The 19,204-nt window shown below is 50.8% G+C and overlaps 6 protein-coding genes across 6 annotated transcripts; 4 read left to right on the top strand and 2 right to left on the bottom strand.

The window, feature by feature from the left end:
• Nucleotides 1–2,993: 2,993 nt before the first annotated feature.
• Nucleotides 2,994–4,638, top strand: N7446_005351 (sugar porter family MFS transporter; the record flags this gene model as incomplete). The annotated part of the gene is made up of 4 exons (XM_058514099.1): nucleotides 2,994–3,096; nucleotides 3,142–3,717; nucleotides 3,765–4,267; nucleotides 4,318–4,638. 4 exons carry the CDS (start codon nucleotides 2,994–2,996, stop codon nucleotides 4,636–4,638), a joined length of 1,503 nt encoding a protein of 500 aa, XP_058375428.1.
• Nucleotides 4,639–4,816: 178 nt separating this feature from the next.
• Nucleotides 4,817–5,620, top strand: N7446_005350 (sugar O-acetyltransferase; the record flags this gene model as incomplete). The annotated part of the gene is made up of 3 exons (XM_058514098.1): nucleotides 4,817–4,917; nucleotides 4,961–5,197; nucleotides 5,257–5,620. 3 exons carry the CDS (start codon nucleotides 4,817–4,819, stop codon nucleotides 5,618–5,620), a joined length of 702 nt encoding a protein of 233 aa, XP_058375427.1.
• A 795-nt stretch (nucleotides 5,621–6,415) lies between these two features.
• Nucleotides 6,416–8,252, top strand: N7446_005349 (uncharacterized protein; the record flags this gene model as incomplete). The annotated part of the gene is made up of 5 exons (XM_058514097.1): nucleotides 6,416–6,637; nucleotides 6,689–6,786; nucleotides 6,842–7,189; nucleotides 7,236–7,376; nucleotides 7,424–8,252. The coding sequence occupies 5 exons, from the start codon at nucleotides 6,416–6,418 to the stop codon at nucleotides 8,250–8,252; spliced, it is 1,638 nt and encodes a 545-aa protein (XP_058375426.1).
• Nucleotides 8,253–8,800: 548 nt separating this feature from the next.
• Nucleotides 8,801–10,874, top strand: N7446_005348 (uncharacterized protein). The gene is made up of 2 exons (XM_058514096.1): nucleotides 8,801–10,052; nucleotides 10,109–10,874. Exons 1-2 carry the CDS (start codon nucleotides 9,114–9,116, stop codon nucleotides 10,688–10,690), a joined length of 1,521 nt encoding a protein of 506 aa, XP_058375425.1. The 5' UTR covers nucleotides 8,801–9,113; the 3' UTR covers nucleotides 10,691–10,874.
• Nucleotides 10,875–10,884: 10 nt separating this feature from the next.
• N7446_005347 (C-3 sterol dehydrogenase/C-4 decarboxylase) lies at nucleotides 10,885–12,289 on the bottom strand (the record flags this gene model as incomplete). The annotated part of the gene is made up of 2 exons (XM_058514095.1): nucleotides 10,885–11,657; nucleotides 11,714–12,289. 2 exons carry the CDS (start codon nucleotides 12,287–12,289, stop codon nucleotides 11,133–11,135), a joined length of 1,101 nt encoding a protein of 366 aa, XP_058375424.1. The 3' UTR covers nucleotides 10,885–11,132.
• Nucleotides 12,290–12,684: 395 nt separating this feature from the next.
• On the bottom strand, nucleotides 12,685–14,364 carry N7446_005346 (ubiquitin-conjugating enzyme E2; the record flags this gene model as incomplete). Its single annotated transcript, XM_058514094.1, has 8 exons — nucleotides 12,685–13,560; nucleotides 13,611–13,773; nucleotides 13,827–13,838; nucleotides 13,885–13,981; nucleotides 14,033–14,054; nucleotides 14,111–14,205; nucleotides 14,253–14,286; nucleotides 14,332–14,364. The coding sequence occupies 8 exons, from the start codon at nucleotides 14,362–14,364 to the stop codon at nucleotides 12,685–12,687; spliced, it is 1,332 nt and encodes a 443-aa protein (XP_058375423.1).
• Between the last annotated feature and the right edge of the window lie 4,840 nt (nucleotides 14,365–19,204).

Here is a 19,204-nt window from a genome sequence, read left to right as displayed (position 1 = left end):
ACTTGCGAGAGAAGATAGGGAGCTGAGCAGGAGGTGGGAAGGTTGATGAGGAGAAAAGCCAAGGACGCATCAAGCGCGTCTTTATGTGACCACTGGACTCAAAAGTGAAAAAAACGAGCGGTATCTAGTATCAAGGCACGTGCGACTCTATTCATAACCCCAGTAGTATCGAGTGAATTAAGTCCCTCTCTGCGATACTACCTACGATGCCACGCGCCAGATGAGCTACAGATACAAAGCAAGAGAAACATTTTGCATGACATGACACAGCAAGCTTGAATAGAATCCATGGATGACGGAGGGCTAATATTTTATCAAAACGAATAACGTTGCTGTATAACCCGGTTGTTTCAGACGCCACCATTTTCCTGTTTTGCTTTGACCTCGACAGCAGTCTTTGATGCATCAACAGGTAATAGTAGCAATCTAGGTCAAGTGTCTAATAAGCCACAAACTAGAGAGCAAGAGAAAGAGAGAAGTGGGGGGAAAGAGATGAATGATCTGCGTTCTATTTTCTACGGGGATGTTGGACTATATGCTAAGGAAAGCCAAGACGGGAGCTAAGCTGTGTAAACGAATAAAACAGGAGAGAACAAACGAATGAGGCCTGAATTCAAAGACAGACATGCCCTCAACGGAACTGTGCAGGCATTCATATTCTGCAAAAGCGTGCCAAGTCCATCGACGAATAAAGATGTTTATCTCATTTTCATTGTGATTCTTTAGGATTCTACAAGTTGTCATAGAACAATTGAGAGACCCGGATAGGGGTTCCTCGCATCGTTAATGAGAGACCGTGTGCTTCTAAGGCTAAACACCATTCACACAATTCACAGGTTCAACTTTTCTTTAATATTAGGCTCTATTTGATTCTCAATGTACTTCTTGGCCCTGCATGAACATATTAGTCGAGCCCACATCGCCAAGATGATCCAGCAAACCTCCGAGATCGCCGCCGACTCGCTCAAAGGCGATAATGTTGGCGATTAAAACCTCCGAGTCGACACAAAACGTGCTCCTTCAATTTGGTATGGGACAGCGCGGGGTGGAGAGAAACAATGCCACACAATACTGTAGCTTAAGGTCTGGTGCTGAGTGGATGTGAGATAAAAGGTTCCATCCTTCTATTTCTTTTATTCCCCGACTCTCTTTTCCCAAGCATATTCCCCACAAATGCACAAATCAACAATTGTAGAAACTGACTCCCCAAGAACAACCGATAACCAGCTTCGTCAACGGTATCCGGACAGCAGGCAGGTGGTAATATCTGGCCCTGATGGTCAAAGCCAGAAAGTTGTTGTCGGCTATCTGACTCAAGATGACCCTAAACTGGCGATCAAGTTTTTATGTAATCCGGCATTCAAGAGAGAGTTTGGAAAAAAAAAAATTCATCACTGACCGGCTTTTGCTGCTGCTGTCTCTTGGTCGAAATGTGTTTGCCTTTTCTCGTGGTAGTCTAGTTCCGTTTTGTAATGTATGGACCAAAGTCGTATCCTGGACTGGCACACCTTTATACGCCGTCTGGATCGCAGTCTTCTTTTGCATTGTAATTAATATGGTTAGTCTATTATAACCATTGTCAGGACAAGCAAAGGAACTACCTTGTAGATTGATACATTTGGGTAGGATTGCCTTTCTGCAACAACCCGCCGCGCCTAATTGACCCTCAGCAACCCGACAGTACGGCTGTCCACCCTATTGCCCAAGCACCTCTGGTCCTTGCAACCCATCCGCAGATGCGGAGTGCACCAATGCGACTTATATCGAGCCCGTACAACCACCCGGAATCACGACAAACCACCAGGGATAGTTCGGTCCAGAGAACCTCGTACATCATGGGATTAGTATAATCATGACATGGAATTCTCTGGTAATAGTATATATTTCTGTCACACATATACGTAAGTGTCAAAGAATAGATGCTATAGATATTTCTGATGTCCAGTATCATGCGTGCTGGAAGTTTGATCTCCAAATTGAATTATATCCTCTATAAACCCAACCCTTCGAGTCTATGTAGATAAACAAGGAGCCTGACCTCTTTCGGGTGTGTCGTGCGAGGGAGAAACCAGGGGTAAACGGCAAACCTCGCATGTTCTGTCGTTAGATATGCACTGAATGTGTTTACTGCTAGACACTGCTCCACTATTATAATGGTGGAATGATCCAATATCTCAAAGCGAGAAGAGGGCGAATAGAACGTGGTTTCTTTGATCAACAATCCTCCTTGCCTGTCTACTTAGATGACAACGTGATTGGCGGTCTAGACCCCTGTAGTGTTGGGCATGGTGATAGGTTGACAGTTGTGGCGGAGCCTGAGTCTGTTAGGCAAGGGGTACAAAATGAGGTTGGCTACCGCTTGACGTGACCAACGGATGTTGCAGGACGAAGAATTATGAGCCTATTGATTGTTAGACCTGCCCCTCAGTATAAATTACTTCGAACCATAGGCTAATCTCTTCCATAGCCCTGGCATATGTAAGAGAAATCCCGCGTCTCAAAAAGTCGCTAAGATCTATTTTTCCATGTCACCCTCATTTGACCGAGGAAATGAAATGGAGACAGAAGACCGAAGTGAATGTGGATGATCCACGATGACACCCCTATACGTCTACATGTCAACGCCAGCCGATGGCCGACCGAGCCGACCGAGCCGACGAGCCGCCTTGGCGACCAAAAATGCGGGGAAAGCTGAGATCCATGGAAGTAGATGACAAAGGAAGGCTATGTTTAGGTAGAAGTACTAAATCCAAGGAATATCCCTTTTAGGTGGTATAATTCAAGAGTAAGTTGGCTCATTGGACAGCTAAGGCCTCCCGACAGCCCTGAAGTCAACGTTGATAGGTGATGTTCAACGCTATGGCGTGCTATGGCGTTATCCGCGCTCACAGGTTGCGTGCGCAGAGAGACTTCCAAGCTTGTAACTTAAAGTCTGGTCTATCTAGCTATATCGGCATGTTCTCCGGTTGACTTTTTTTTTTCTTGCATACGCTATGGGTTTACCAGGCACGAGGCTAGGTGCCTTCCGAGCGTACTTCTTTGGCTTCTTCGTTTGTACTGCTGGATTCCTGTTTGGATATGATACTGGCATCGTTGGTAAGTGCTATACCCCGCTGGATTGGCATCGACTAACACCTCCAGGGGGGATCCTCGAGTTCAAATCCTACGTCAATGATTTCGGCTACAAAGACCAAACCACCGTCAGTGCGGTGATGGTCAGTTTGCAGAATGTAGGCGCCTTTCTATCCGCACTGAGCATCTTCTGGGTGTCCGACCGATTCGGACGGAAGAAGACTGTGCAAGCCGCCATGACGGTATTTTGCATCGGTGTAATCATCCAGGTTGTACCGTCGCATTCGCTAGTCTGCTTCTACATCGGGCGGTTTGTGGCTGGGCTGGGTCTTGGTGCCGGTACAGCGGTGGTCCCTGCATACAACGCCGAGATGGCGCCAAAGGAGATTCGGGGAAAGCTGGGATCGGGGATGCAGTGGCTCTTTGCGCTGGGTGTCATGTTGAGCTACTGGATTGACTATGCGGTGAAGATCACCCTGCCGGTATCTTCGAAGCAGTGGCAAATCCCGGTCGGTCTTCAAATGGTCCCAGCAGGAGTCCTTGCATTGGGTCTGTTTGCCATGCCCGAGAGTACCCGCTGGCTGGCCAAGAAGGGTCGATATGACGAAGCGTATGAAAGCCTGAAATGGATTCGCGCAAGTGATGGTAAGAGAACCGTGGGCAACCACTGAACCGTCACTGACCAGGACTAGGTCCCGAGGTAAAGGCAGAGTTCAATGAAATCCGAGTCGGTCTCTCCGAAGAGCTGCGAGCCACCGAGGGCTTCAAGAAGCGTGAGCTGCTAGAACCCGCCAACCGTTACCGACTCCTCCTCGCCTTCTTCATGTTTTGCGGCCAGCAATGCACGGGCATGACTGCGCTGGCGTATTTCGGTCCCCAATTCTTCAAGTTGATTGTTGGAGATGACACTGACCAGTCCTTGTTGATCACTGGTCTGTTTGGTGCGGAGAAGTTCATCACAGTCGGCATCTATATCTTGTTCTTCTCGGAGATGTGGGGACGCAAGCCGACCCTGTGGATTTCGGCTCTGCTGATGGCCTGTTGCTTCGTTATTGTGACAGTTGTCAAGGAGACCACTCCACCCCCTAACTCCAAAGCCACTCCGGCTGGTATCGGAATGGTGGCAATGATCTTCCTCACCAATTCGATCTATCAGTTCAGTTGGGGTCCGTTGCCCTGGCCATACACCGCCGAGGTAAGTAATTCTTTCGTTCATTCCCAGCGCAATGGCTGACAGGAATCCAGATCTTCCCAACACGAATCCGTGAGGTCGGTACGTCCGTCGCAGTATCCACGCAGTGGCTCTTCAACTTTTTGTTCTCACTCGTAACACGCTACATGATGAGCGCGTGGGGTAGCTATGTCTTCATCTTTTATGCGGCGCTCGATGTTGTCATGGCCATTATTGTGTTCTTCTTTGTCAAGGAGACCAAGGGCAAGAGTCTCGAGGAGATGGAGACCCTGTTCAACAGCAAGGCCGCCTTTGATGTTGATGCTGCACGCCGAGAGGCACTTCGGGATGTGGATGAAGTGAGTGTGCACAACAAGGCTGTAGACTATCCATAATTTAAGTTAACTTACCTTGAATGGATATGATGACATAAGTGCTGGCGGTTCTACCAAAATAGGAAGGAAGCCCAATTCCTTGGCATTCCGGCGAATTGTCGGGAATCCCCGCCTTATATCTCGCGCTCTGCTCGTTTCCTCTGTAGTTTTGTACATTTATTTCCACTCATTCACAATCATGGCTGCGACAGAGAAACGCCCCGAAATCATCGCGCTCTCCAAGGGGTTGCAGGGAATACCCGTGTGTGAGGACTACGACCGCATGATATCAGGCATGATGTATGTCCGCCAACGTGTTTTAAGCACAGAGTTGACAGTTCAGGTACAATCCCACCATCCCTCAGTTGCTCGAGGCACGTCACCGCTGCCGCGGACTGGCGGCAGACTACAACAACCTGGACACAAAGACCGTGACCTACGACAAGATCGCCGACGTGCGTCTTGAGCTGTTACGAAAGGTCGTTGGCAGAGTTGGAGATGGGACATTCATCGAGCCACCTTTTCTGCCTGACTACGGCAGCAATATCAGTATCGGAAAGGATTGCTTCTTCAACTGGAAGTGAGTTTCACGATCGTTCGAGTCGGACATTCCTATCGAACATTTCTGACCAAGTCCAGTGTGACAATACTCGATACCAGCCTTGTAGTCATCGGCGATCGAGTCCAAATCGGCACCGGTGTGAGTCTGATCACTGCCGGCCACGATACCAGCATTCTTTCACGCCGCAAATTTGTCGAATTCGGCCACCCTATCTTCATCGAGGATGACTGCTGGATCGGAAGTAACGTGATTGTCCTGCCGGGCGTTCGAATCGGCCAGGGATGTACCATCGGAGCCGGGTCTGTGGTCACAAAGGATATCCCGCCCTTCTCTGTTGCCGTTGGAGCCCCTTGCCGCGTGAAGAAGACGATTCAATCGGCAGAGGAAGAGGAGCAGGATCCCAACAATGAATACCGCAACATTGTTCGCGAGGACCGATAGACTAGAAAGATAGAGCCAAGATCAAGAATCCGAGGATTTGCCGACGCGGCCCACTTCGGCGTCATTGCGTGGGGGTACAGTCATCGACATGTAAGAGCGGATGTTCGCTCAACTTAATTCCATTGTTATCTCCCTCAAGCTTCCTTTAGTCTCTGATCGTCAGTCTTACATTACCTAGTTCTCCCGCTTTCAGGTGGGACGTCGAAAAACCAAGTACACATAGTAGGATCGACCTTGCAGAATGCTAGCCAACGTAGATTCCTGGCCCTGGGGACGTGAAGGCCGGCCTTCTCGGCGGCATGTTTGAGTCTATTGATATCTTCCGGAGAAAATGGGCGTTGAGGATAGACTCGGAGGAGCGACCATATGCGCCCGGGCTCATATCACTTCAATAGATAATGCAGGTACTCTGCAAGAGGGGATTGTCCAATATTTCCAGCAGCATGTCCCGACCTGGGCAGTGAAGTTTCTTATGTCTGAGCTTGAGCTTTCTCAATAACCGCTAACTACACCTCGGACTGGGAATCCTTCAACTTTATTCAAGCTTTTTTGTAAATCCAAACCTTATGACGCCTAGAGCATTGGAAGAAACACCATGTTTCTTGAGAACTTTGAACGGAATATTCGCAAAGCCGCCACATGGAATTATATTCCGCAGAGTCGGATTTAACACCGCGCTGATAAATCCAGCCGAAGTATACAGGAACATTGGCTTGGACCCTTCTCCGCACTCAAAGATTACCTTGAAGAAAGCAACGCCCATGTCTTTTTGAACTTCAACTCAACACTCTCAAGATGTCCATGTTACACGCTATTCACGAGGTGCATCCAATATCCCCATCTCGTGCACCCAAAATTGAAGTCAAGCCCAATGCCCCCGAAACAGAGACACAGCATGTCCCAGACTCAACGCCCAGGGCGGGTCAGCCGGTCTTTGAAAGATCCCTGCCTAGTCGAACTACCCAATCGCGCCGGGTGGCCATCACTACATTGCTGGTGCTAGCCAATGTCGTACAGGTGTGGCATTGACCTGTATTCTGTTTGTTATTCCCATACTAAGTCCCGTAGATGACCGTTAATTTCGCTGGCGTTGCTGGGGGCAGCGCCTTGAATGAATCATTAGGTGCTAAAGATACGTATGCTTCGTGGATGGCTGCGAGCTATGCGTGAGGGCCCGGCATTGAATTTCACTATCAACCATCAATGCTAATATCTCTACAGACTAACTCAAGGAACATTCGTGCTAGTCAGCGGTCGATTGGGAGATGTCTACGGCCATCGAGAACTCCTCCTCGCCGGCGGCGCCTGGCTGACGATTTGTACACTCGCCAGTGCCTTCTGCACCAACTTCTTCGCCTTTGTCACCATGCGGGCTCTCGCCGGTTTGGGAGGTGCCTTCATCATGCCTAATGCAGTAGCCATGATCTCCAGTACCAATCCTCCCGGTCGCGTGCGAAATGTCAGTTTGGGTTTCTTTGGCGCATCGGCACCGGTGGGAGGCTACTTTGGGGCCTTGTTCTTGGGAGCTTTCTTGGAGCGGACTGAATGGAAGTGGTTCTTCATTTTCATGTAAGTGGGCCTGTGGTGCTTGAGTCCAAGTACTGACAAAGTACAGTGCTTGTCTGGGTGTCGTCACTTTTGCTCCTATCTGGGCACTGAGTTCGCGTGAACCACCTGTTGACCGGCATGGTAAAATTGACTGTATTGGATCAGCCTTGGGCACAGGCTCACTGATTCTGTTCAACTTTGTTTGGAAGTAAGACGAGCTCCCAAGTCAATATTCACTTGCTAATGCGTCGGTAGTCAAGCACCTAGTGTCGGTTGGGCCACTCATTATGAGATCATTCTCCTGATTAGTTCGGTGGTCATGTTCGTCGGTTTCTTGCATTGGGAAAGAAACTATGCTGCCCAACCAATCATGCCTCTGGATATCTTTAAGGCTCCGTCCTTCCTCATGCTGCTCCTCGTTGTGCTGTTGAACTACATGGCCGTGGGAACCCTGATCTGGTACCAGGTCCTATGGCTGCAAAAGGTGTGGCATTGGTCTCCCCTCCACTTCGCCGTAGGTTGGACACCGTTTGTGGTCTGTGCGACGGGGGCTGCTTGTCTCGCAGCGTGGATGATCCCACGAATGGCAGCACAATGGATTCTCGCCATCGGCACCATCACCATCTTAGTCTCGAATGCCCTCATGGCGACGGTGCCACTTCACCAAACTTACTGGGCACAAATTTTCCCTTCGGTCGTGCTTTTCTCCTTCTGTCCCGACTTTGTGTACACAGCGGCGCAGATCATTGCCAGTAACTCGGTCCGACGTAATCAACAAGGGATTGCGGGGTCCGTCATCGGCACACTCAATCTATACGGGAACAGTCTCGGTCTGGGGTTCGCTTCCACCATTGAGGTAGAGATAGCGCGCCGATCGGGCAGTCAAATCATGGGCTATCGCGCGGCACTTTTCTTCGGCGTTGCCATCAGTGCCGTGGCGCTGATCCTTGATGTGTGCTTCGTCCGACTTGTCAAGGATGACCGAGAGGGCTGGCACGAAGATGAATTGGCAGAGGGTATTGAGCTAACCGACCAAGCTGAAGCCACCGGAGTGTATCTACCGAATGCAAGTGCGAGCCATTGAACGTCATCTCGGCATCGAACGTGGGATGCCGACTCCAGGATCTGTCGTCGGGTTCCCCGTTTGAGCGTAAGCTTAGCGTTGCAGTGGATCTCAGTCAAATTCTGCTGCCGAATATTGATTTGTCAAGGTTTGCATCTGGATGACGTTCACGGGTCTAGTGTGTGGGGAGAGTTGGGGGAAAATGTATGGAGTACATGTATGGTTGGGGACAGCCACAATCGGGTCCCGATTCAGTTTTAAATTAAATGCCTCACACGGTAGTAAACATGGAGTGATCCCGGGATAGGAAAAATAGGGAAAAAAACAGGGGCCAAGCGACTAGTGTGGGAGAGAAATTTGCGGAGAGGCGGGGAAGAGTCGGGTTTGCACAGACCCGGTTTGACCACTTTGACATCCCGACCGGTTTGTTCCGCCGAGCCGATCTTCCTTTTCGAAACATCTGCGCTCAGGGACTCAGGGACTAGGACTCAGGGACTCTAGGAGTCTAGGAGTCTGGAATTCCGGGAGATTCAGTGATTCCTCTGAGGCTCTGAGGGGACTCTGGGAGACCTTCTCCTATATGTCTCCTCATCTCGCGTACCGTCACATTCAGGAATCAATACATACCGGACGGTGGGCCGCGAATGCCATTCGTCGGCTGGACCGAGTGCCCCCGGGCATTCTCTGTCCCGGGGTGCGGACTCGGCCAAGACACTATCTCCACCGTGACCCCCCGCGTCTCATGACTTTGGGCGTGGGGGTACCGGGGTACAGAAAAAAATCGGGAAATTAGCGCGGGGGGTGTGAAGGGTTTTCTGTCTTAAAGGGAAGATTCTGCCCCTGGCTGCCCCGGTTGATTCTGTTTTCTACACAGCTGCAGTCATGGCGGACGACATCTCACGAACTACCAATGACCGGACAGAGGTCGAGGCCGAGAAGGAGAGGTATGAAAATGTCGAGCACATTGCCTCAACCAAGCAAGAAGGCCTCGCTGCCCAGATGGATCCTGCTCGTCGTGCGGCCGTCGAGAAGCGTCTCAAGTTGAAACTTGACGCCCGATGCAGTCTGTTCATCTTTATCTATATCATGAACTACCTGGACCGCAACAACATGGCGGCGGCCCGTCTGAAGGGTCTGCAGGATGACCTCCAACTCTCCAACACGGAGTACTCGACGTGTCTGAGTATTCTGTATGTGGGCTACATCATCATGCAAGTGCCCTCCAACATGTTCATCAACCGCATTTCGCGGCCCTCTCTCTACATCGCCTGTGCCATGCTCCTCTGGGGTCTCATCTCCACGTTGTCCGGTAACGCCAAGACCTTTGGACACATGGTGGCCATCCGTTTCCTGTTGGGCTTCATCGAGGCTGCCTTCCTGCCCGGTGCATTGCTCATCCTATCCAAGTGGTACACTCGCCGCGAGTTGACCTCCCGCAACGCCCTCCTATTCTGTGGTAACCTCATCTCCAACGCCTTTTCTGCCCTTGTTGGTGCCGGTGTCCTGTCCAACATGCAGGGCGTCCTGGGCCACGCTGCGTGGCGCTGGCTGTTCTGGATTGAGGGTGCCGTGACCATGTTCATTGCTGTCTTGGCTGCTTTCATCCTGCCTGATCTGCCCACCAATGCTCGCGGTTTCACCGAGGAAGAACGTCAGGTGGCTCAGCTTCGTATGTTTGAGGATGTCGGTGAAGCTGATACCGACTCCGAGGAGCTCGGTGCCATGGGTGGTCTGATGATGGCCCTGAAGGACCCCAAGATCTACGTGATGATGTTCACCTTTGTTGCCTACGTCGTTGGATTGTCTTTCAACGCCTTCTTCGTAAGTTTCATTCCCAATAGCCCAACATTGCAACACATTGACTAACCACCTCACAGCCCACTCTCACCGGTACTCTTGGATTCGGCTATGTCCCTACCCTCCTGATGAGTGCTCCCCCATGGGTGTTCTCGTGTATCTTCTCCGTCATCAACGCATGGCACGCGGATAAAACCCAGGAGAAGGTCTGGCACATCTTCGGCCCCCTCGCCATGGGAGCCGTCGGGTTCATCATCAGTATGTCCACCCTCAACGTGGCAGCTCGATACGTGGCACTCTTCTTGCAGGCAGGCTCCTACGCAGGATTCATCGTGTTCTACTCATGGATCAGTTCCTCCTTCCCACGTCCCCCAGCCAAGCGTGCCGTTGCCATCGCCATGATCAACGCATTCAGTCAACTGGGTAACGTCGCCGGCTCATACGTCTGGGATCTGGAGGATAACGGCTACCGATCCAGCTATGGAATTGTGCTGGCCATGTTCGGTGTCACGGTCGCGGGATGCTGGTACTTCCGCTACATGCTGCTTGACCTGAACAAGCAGATCGAGGCTGGTGAAATGGCCGACACGACGGATAATGATATCCTCGAGAATGCCGACGAGTCGTTGCGTATGCGGAAGGGTTTCAGATATCTTGTTTAAGCGGATTGCATACTTGGAGTTTCATAGTGTTTTTCTCCGGGAGACGTCATTACAAGTGCGTCGAGGGGTTTTTAGCCCTTCGCGCTGGTTATGTTCTATGAATGCTTGTAACAATGTGATGAGAAACGCCGGTCAGGGACCAGGTATGTTTTTTAAGGATATATACGTGATAACAATGAACTGGTTCAACAATACTTGCAATCCTACAGTAACGTTAGCTGTTAAAAACGTACAGCTTCAGGAAAATAGGCAAATAGTCATATTAATACAGCATAAAATGCCTTTTCAATCTCATCTAAATTCAATTACAAGGCCTTCTTTCCCTCGGCCAGTCGGTTCTGCTCAACAATATATCCAACCGCACGGGCAATACCCTCATCCAAAGGCACGACAGGCAGGTAAGCGAGACGGTGCTTGGCCTTCTCAGTGGAGTAGTAACGAGTCATGCAAGAATACCGCACAGTTCGAGCTGTGAGACGGGGGTCTTGCCAAACCATCCCATGACAGTCTCAGCGATACCACCAACAGACTCGAGAAGACCCTCAGGCAAAGCCCAAACCTGGTGAGGCTCAACAACACGGTTGATAAGCGCCCACATGGCACGGGTCACATCCCAGAAGTAGACAGGGGAATCATTGGTGATGTTGAAAGCCTCGCCATCCACGCGCTCGTAGTCAAGGGGCCCGCCCTGACCAGCCGCGCGAAGATCGTAGCTCGCCAGAAGCCGGTGCGCGGCGAGAAGATGGCCATACGCCACGTTGCCGACGTAGGTGAAGTCGAAGAGGTTCTCGTTGTCACCCAGCTGCATCCGTAGCACCCTATCCGATGCCTGGGCGCCGTGCTCCAGGATCTTGTGTGTCACTGTGGTGTCCTTCTCTCCGTGGATGCCGGCCGGGCGAATGGCGCAGGTCATCATCTCGGTTGGGGACTGGCGGTTGTACTTCAGAACGAGTTCCTCAGCATCGGCCTGCAAGGAAATAGTTAGCAATTGGTGCAGAAGAAATGCCATTCACTGAATCTCACCTTAGTCTCGGAGTAGTATTCCTTCTGCGATGGGCCGCGGATGTAGGGCCACTCCTCGTTGACATTCTTTAGGTCACTCTGAGTATCGTGCACGACGGAGCTGGAGCTAGTGTAGACGAAAGCCTTGCACTTGCCACCCCAATCACCGTGCTCACCACCAGCGACCTCGAGAAGCGTCCGGGTTCCCTCCACATTGACCTTGTGCAGCAGCGGCTTGTTGCCCTCAATCATAGACGGCGAAGCAGTGTGGATGACCAGATCCGGCTTGACGGCCTTGAAAACCTCCATCATGGACTCGACAGACGTGATGTCGCCATCATAGTACTTCGCGCCAGGGAGACGGTTGATGGTTGTGCGCAAGTCGACAACGGACACTGTCGAGTGGTAATCCGGGTACCGCGATCCCAGAGTCGGGAAGTCGAAGCGTGCATCGCCTTGCGGCTTGGGAAGGGCGACGCTGGGATCGGTCTCGGAGGGGAAGTTCAGCAGGTGATCGACAATGTGCCACCCCAGGAAACCGCAGCCTCCGACCACCAGGACGTTACCGAGTTCTAGTGTGCGCCTTTTCGCCGACATGATGTGATTTGGAAAGTGGTTGAACTGGTGAAAAGGGGAAGTTCTTGCGGAGAATCGGGTGATCCGTGCGTTCAGTCGTGGCACTTCTAGTCCAACCTGCCCAAGTGGTTGTCACTTACTTGTACTTGCTTCTGTGAAGGTGGAAGATCTTTTGATTATTATGCCTGGAACAGCATTGGGATAACAGATATTGGTAGTCTAGATCTGTTGCTCCGAGGCCACGCACCCACAATCCCCGGCCTCTCCGCCGTCGCGAATTCTCATGAACTCGAAGCACAGCTAGACGGAAATGACCTGCAAATCAAGCAAAGTTGAACCGATGAAACAGACCAGCTAAAGATGGGACCTCATTACGACTCTCCATGGATTGACAGAACCCATATCCATGTTGAGGCCTAGGATGCCTCCAGCGACGCTCGAAGCTTGCGCCGGTAGAGCCTGCGCTCCACTTCAGTTCCCCAGCACAAAGCGCTTGCCTCGGGGTTCACTGTCATTAGTGGGTTGTATGGTGGGTTGTCATCCTCCAGGGTGTTGATGATGCCGTCGATGTGATGGCGGATATCGTCAGCTCGCGCTGGCAGATAAATCATAACACCCAATTTGGAGACACGGATATGATAGAGTGGGGACTCAACAAACACACGGGGCTGCTCTACCGGGTGCCGAGGACTGATGAAGATCTTGATCTTGATGATACCACCCTCCAGTCGAGACTCCGTGCGGCCAACGTAAGTGAGTCGCCAGACGAAAGGGTTGCCATCAGCGAGCGAGAGATCGATAACCTGTCTCTGGGACTTCAGTTCCGCAACGATCTGTTCATGCTGCCCCATCAGCTTCACCGCAATCCCAGCGTCCTCCTTGACCAGCGCCAGGCCCTCGACAGGCCATTTGTGTGTTTCCTGCATCAACTGTCCTTGGACGCTTGCCAGGCGGGCCTTCAGATCGGTGTAATCCCATGTACCCTGCATAATATTGCCCACGCCCTCGAATGGCATCTGGATAAATGGGGTTTTGTGTCTCCGTGCCTCGTCCACGATACCTTTTTCAATTGCGTTCTTGTAAAGATCCAGATACCAGAGGAATCGTTGCTTGGAAAAGTCAGCAAAAGCACTGAGTGAAGATTGGTCCGGTCCTCGTCGGTCGCCAGGTGCTGCTCCAGATACAGGTGGCTGGTCATTTCGTTGCGATATGTGTTGGTAAGTCAAGAAAGGAAATTGGAGGGCTTTTTCTAGAGGTGCGATGACTGCCAATCGTAGGTTCTCGTGTCGGATCTATAAATGTGTTAGTATTCTCATGAACACTCTCCGGGAAAGTGTATCACCTTGGAGTTGTATGCCTCCATGTTCTCGGTGTCGTTACCTCTGGTATCGAACCCCGGCTCGAGGATGTACGGGTTTGAGGACAGCAGACTCTGAATTGACAGCAAGACTGACTCCAGTCCCTGTGCGGGGGACCATTCCTCCCCGCGGTCTCCGGGCCATGTGCTGTTGCATGTTCAGTGATGTCTAATATGAAGTATGAACCGGGATGACCTTACCCCAGAATCGATCTAGCACAGTCAGTACCTGGTCTGAATGTCCTTGGGCAACACTTACAGGCAAACCCTCCCACTTGCGTAGAGGTTAGGACCGAAGCGTGTGCGTCCCCGGTTGGTAGTCTTGAGCCTCACCACTGGCGGGCTCGCAGGGTAATCTGACTTGGTTAACCCTTGGGATGATTTGTGATGATATCAGAATATCTCACCAGAAGGGATTCTTATCGCAAACTGCCAGGGTTAGCATCAGTCCATGAGAATCTAGTTAATCTGAGGTTGAATCTCACTTCATAAAAGCCCAGCTCGTAGGGTGTGCCTGGGGGCCCGATAATGAGGGCTTGGATGTCTCGCGTATTGTTTTCATCGTAGGCGACAGTGAAAGCTATCTTGGTATCAGCGTGAGATTTCAAGGACTGGAGCATCTCATACCGAGTTGCTCACTTCGCTCGAATTGAGCCAGTTCCTGAGGCATTAGTACAGGTCACACTGCCATGGCGGGGAGACTTACTCGCACCAGCCGCAGTGAACACTGGTCAGCCATCCTGATAGAGGACGATTCAAAGGGTGAGGTGCAAGAAGAGGGAAGAAGTATATGTTGTGATCTGAAGCTCGCCAAGCACTGCTAATGCTTGGCTGAGCAGCGCTATAGAGAGCTTCAGAGCACTTGGTTGAATGCATCAAGCAACGTGGCCTTTTCATATTGCTAGTGAGCTGATCACGCAATAGTTTCATGAAAGGCATATCGTATGCATTTGACCATTATAAATAGCTATAGAGAAGCCTCCTTCGGGAGGCAGACTTAAATCATCTCGTTTTACTGCCCATTGCTCATGCATAGTGCTTCTCAGACCATTGTAAATTACAACAGGTTATGAGCCCGGCTTCGTCTCCGTAAGCCGGGAATAGCTTCATTCTTGCTATCAATTCTTTACTTGCTTTACCCCTGAGTCCACTCCTCCAACAATGTCTGATAGACGCACCACACGTTCTCAACGTCGCCGTCTCGAGACCGATCACCTCGATTGGAGTGAAAGTGAAGCTCCACCAATGAGCGACGCTTACCCCTCTGATGTTGAAGACGATACGCATACCGTGATCCAGGACTCGGCGCCGGGCCCTTCATCGCGAGCAATTGGCAACCAACCAATAAGAGAGCAGCCAGCTTCGACCTCGCTGCCTCAATATGGGCCAGAGATCACTGGCACCAACCAACCACATGTCTTAGACGCCAGTACAACGTCTGATAGATATAGGCTTAACATTCAAAGTAGGAGAGCACCCTCTCTCTTTACTCAACCAAGTGAGCCAATCCATGGACCATCGGACCAGTCAGAGACCGATGGGCCCCATACAGATGCCGACGTAATGTATCGCAACCGAACTGCGTCGAGCAAGCCGGGAAGAAGCTATACAGCTCACCCGAACGGAACACATACTCCTAGAGCCTCCAGTCGCCATAGTGGAGAGCCAATTCAAAGAACAGCTTCGCGGAGATCTCACTTTTCCACTGGCAATGCACCGCTAAGACGTCTACCAAGCCATCAACCGACGCCGGCAATGACCAATGAAGAGGTCCAATACGCAAGAGCCGTTCGCAAAGCCACCGAGCACATCAAAATAGCTGCGACTATTCATCGCAAGCTTACTGATGACGACAAATTCGAAGCTTTGAAGGGAAAGGAGAACTACACCCTTTGGGTAATGAGCATGCAACAAGTCTTTGAAGACAATGCAATTGAAGCCATTGTATATGGCGAAGTCATTGCCCTCCCAGCCGACCATCGGTATTCAATGATGCAAAAGAAATTCATCAGCCACGCGAGAAAGGTTATTTGCAATCACATATCGAAGCCCATTCTCCAGTTCTTACAACACCGCAAAATCAACCAGCCGCATGCTATTTGGAGAGCATTGGAGCTGAATTATAAGCCGCATCCATACAAAGTAGCTGAAGACGGCATTGCGGAGCTTGAGCGATGTAAGCTGAGCAATTACGCCAGCTTCGACCAATACAAAAACGCCTTTCAGTCTGCATGGGCCAAGGTCCATAATGAAGGCATTGAAAGCGAGCGAATCAAATGCCTTTGGTTCATTCGAAAGCTCGACTCGGAGAAATGGCAAAGCTGGAAGACCAACCTCAAGTCTCGACTCACAGCTTCATCTAACCCTGATAAGGAAATTCTCCAATTCGAGCTGCTCGTCAGCGAGATAGAGAACCAGACAGAGAACGTCTCCAACGAGACATCAAAAGCATACTCAACCGCTGCAACGGGAGAGAAATGCAAGCACTGCGGCCGGAAGCATAAAAGCTCCAATTGCTGGAAGAAATACCCCGAGAAACGGCCAAAAAGAGGGGAAAAGGAAGAGAAAGGAGAAGAAAGAAGATCTCTACTCACCGCCTCCCTCACCGCTTCGCTAAGCGACGAATCACCGTCACCAGCTACTATAGCCCTCTCGGTAAACACCAAAAATGGCCCAGGAGCATGGATATGTGATCCAGGAAGCGATGACCACTTTATCTCTTCACCTCACTACTTCGTGGCTGGCACTGCTAAGCCAATTACGACCACCATAGTCACTATAAATGGACGACAAGAGCAAAACGGGCTTCGTGGAAACGTCGTTTTGACCGTCAAATCGGGCCGTAAAACCAGAGAAATCGAACTCTGCAATACAATATGGTGCCCGACCATACAGTGCAACCTCTTCAGCGGCAACCGTATCTCAAAGAAAGGCATTACAGCCATTTATAAGCCAACCAGGGTTGACTTCATTGAGAAGGACGGCTCGCACCTTACTTCGGGAAGGAAGAATGGCTCACAATGGCTGCTTAACGTCGTTAAAACTCATCAAACTGAGAAAGCAATATATGCCTTGAAAACGACGACAGAATCGGATGAGTTGAATGCCGAGAGCCTCACCAAGGAAGCTCCGCATATCGAGGAAGCTCAACAAATTGAGCAAGCTCCGCCTATAGCAACCGAGCAAGCGTCAAAAGCGTCAAAAGCGTCAAAACCACCTGTTTTGGACCGCTCCCGAGTCAATGTCGACACTTGGCACCGCCGTATGATGCATCTCAGCATTCAGGGGGTGCAGAATACAGCCAAAATCGTCAATGGCATTGACATTGATGGGTTGTCAGCCTCAAAAAGGCCATGCGAATGCTGCGCCATTGGCAAAGCAACTTTGAAACCACGCCGCGCACCTGTGCTTCACCGCTCGAAAAAGACCGGAGAACTCGTCTATATAGATATTGGCGGCGGCGGCAAGCTAAAACCTGCTCTCAATACTGAAGCTCGCTACTGGCTCCTAATGATCGATGATTTCGATGGCTGGGCCGATATTTGCTTCCTCAAGTCTAAGAACGAAGCAAAAGACGCTATCAAGAAGCTTCTTGCCCAGTACGAAAGGGACCACCAAGCCCGAATTGAGCAGTTTGTTTCTATCGACTCGACCAAGGAAATTGGAGCCATTCAGACCGATAATGGGGGTGAATTCATTCAGAAAGACCTCCAAATTTGGGCTGAAAACCGCGGAATCCACTGGCATTTCATTGCTCCATATGCTCATGAGCAAAATGGGAAAGTGGAACGACTGATGCGCATAGTAGCTGAGAGAATGCGATCCGTTTTAGCTGACTCGAACCTCCCGCCATTCCTCTGGGCGGAGATCATGAAGACCGTCGTATACGTCCGAAACCGCACCATTTACTATGGTAGACGACTCGCCGGGATGCCACCAACCACCCCATATGAGCTTCGCCATGGCCGGAAGCCGGATCTCTCTCACCTTCGTATCATCGGATGCCGGGTATTCAGAGTATTTGGCCGAGAGCAGGTGGCTCAAGACCCCGTCGGCAAACATCTCGCCCGCCGCATCGAAATCGGCTACCTCGTCGGTTATGAAGATGACAATGGCGGCATTTTCAAGGTCTACCGACCTTACCCAGTGCGATCAGACGGCACTAGACCTAATGGCGGCACTCTCCACTTAGTGAGAGATGCAATTTTCGAGGAAGGAGAAGACTGGGCCCTTTACAACAACCCCGACCTTCCAGACCCTCGAAACAAGCTTCCTCATCATCAAATCGATGAGCCTATTGGCCATCAAAGCCAACAAAGCCAGGAAAGCTTCAAGGAAGCAGATCACTTGCTCCTCAACCCTGAATCGGACAATGAAGAAAGCTCCGATGAATCTGCCGACAATCTCACCTCTGAAGTAGACGCATACCTAACAAGCAATCAATCTCCTCTCGATATGGCCGAGGAGGACAAGCTATCGCCGTCCAAAACCGACAAGATCATTAGAGCACTAGCTTTCAGACCCTCAGTGATCTCAAAAAGTGACAGAAGGGAAATCCAGGCATGGGAAGACACTACAACGGTATTATTAGCTCAAAAGCTGGCTAGTAATGACCTTCATACCCTACCTCAAAACATGGAGGAAATCCCTACCAAATGGCTCGACTCTCCAGTCTCTCTTGCTCAAGCGAAAGCTTCACCTCTCTGGCCATGGTGGCAGAGAGCTATGCAAGCAGAGATCTCACAATTTGAAGCTCTCGGTGTATGGAAAACGGCGACACCGCCTAAGGGCGCCCGCCCACTTCGTGGTCGATGGGTATACAAATTGAAGACTGATTCAGCGGGTAAACCAGCGAAGTTCAAAGCTCGCTGGGTCGCTCGCGGAGACCAGCAACTTCCTGGTATTGACTTTGACGAAGTCTACGCCAGTACTGGCCGATATGACACCCTTCGAGTGCTCCTTGCCGTCATCGCAATGCGAGACCTTCACACCACGCATATGGACGTCAACTTAGCGTATCTCAATGCAGCTTTGGAGGAAGAAACGTATATGCATTACCCAGAAGGCTTCGAGGACCGCGGAGCATTTTGCAGGCTTTATAAAAGCTTGTACGGACTTCGCCAGTCGGCAGCAAACTGGTACAAAACCCTCTCCGAATACCTCCACTCCAGGCAATTCATGAGCACCAAGGCTGATCCATGCCTTTACGTACGCCATGTCCAGGGGGTGGAATAGTGCTCATCTTCGTCTATGTTGACGACTTGCTGATAGCAGCAACTTCGGAGAAGCTTCTTAACGACACTAAAGAAGCTATTTCAGCAAAATGGTCAACTTCCGACCTCGGTGAAGTGTCATATTACCTTGGCCTTCGCATCAAAAGAGACAGGAAGCAGAGGCTGCTGAGCATTGACCAGCAAGCATATGTTGACGGATTTGCTAAACCAACAACCAAGATAGCTTCACCAAGCCCTCTTACTCCGATGAATCCTATCGCAGTACTCAAGAAAGCTGATCCAGAGCTTCCTACCGACACCTTACGAGGCGAGGAATATAGGAAGACCACTGGCAAAATCGGCTAT

This window comes from Penicillium canescens, assembly GCF_028828765.1.
Source record: "Penicillium canescens strain IBT 15451 chromosome Unknown utg000003l_segment0_segment0, whole genome shotgun sequence".
In the NCBI taxonomy this organism is placed as follows: domain Eukaryota; kingdom Fungi; phylum Ascomycota; class Eurotiomycetes; order Eurotiales; family Aspergillaceae; genus Penicillium; species Penicillium canescens.
The sequence above is the reverse complement of the archived record's forward strand: the minus strand, read 5'-3'. Positions and strand labels throughout refer to the sequence as shown.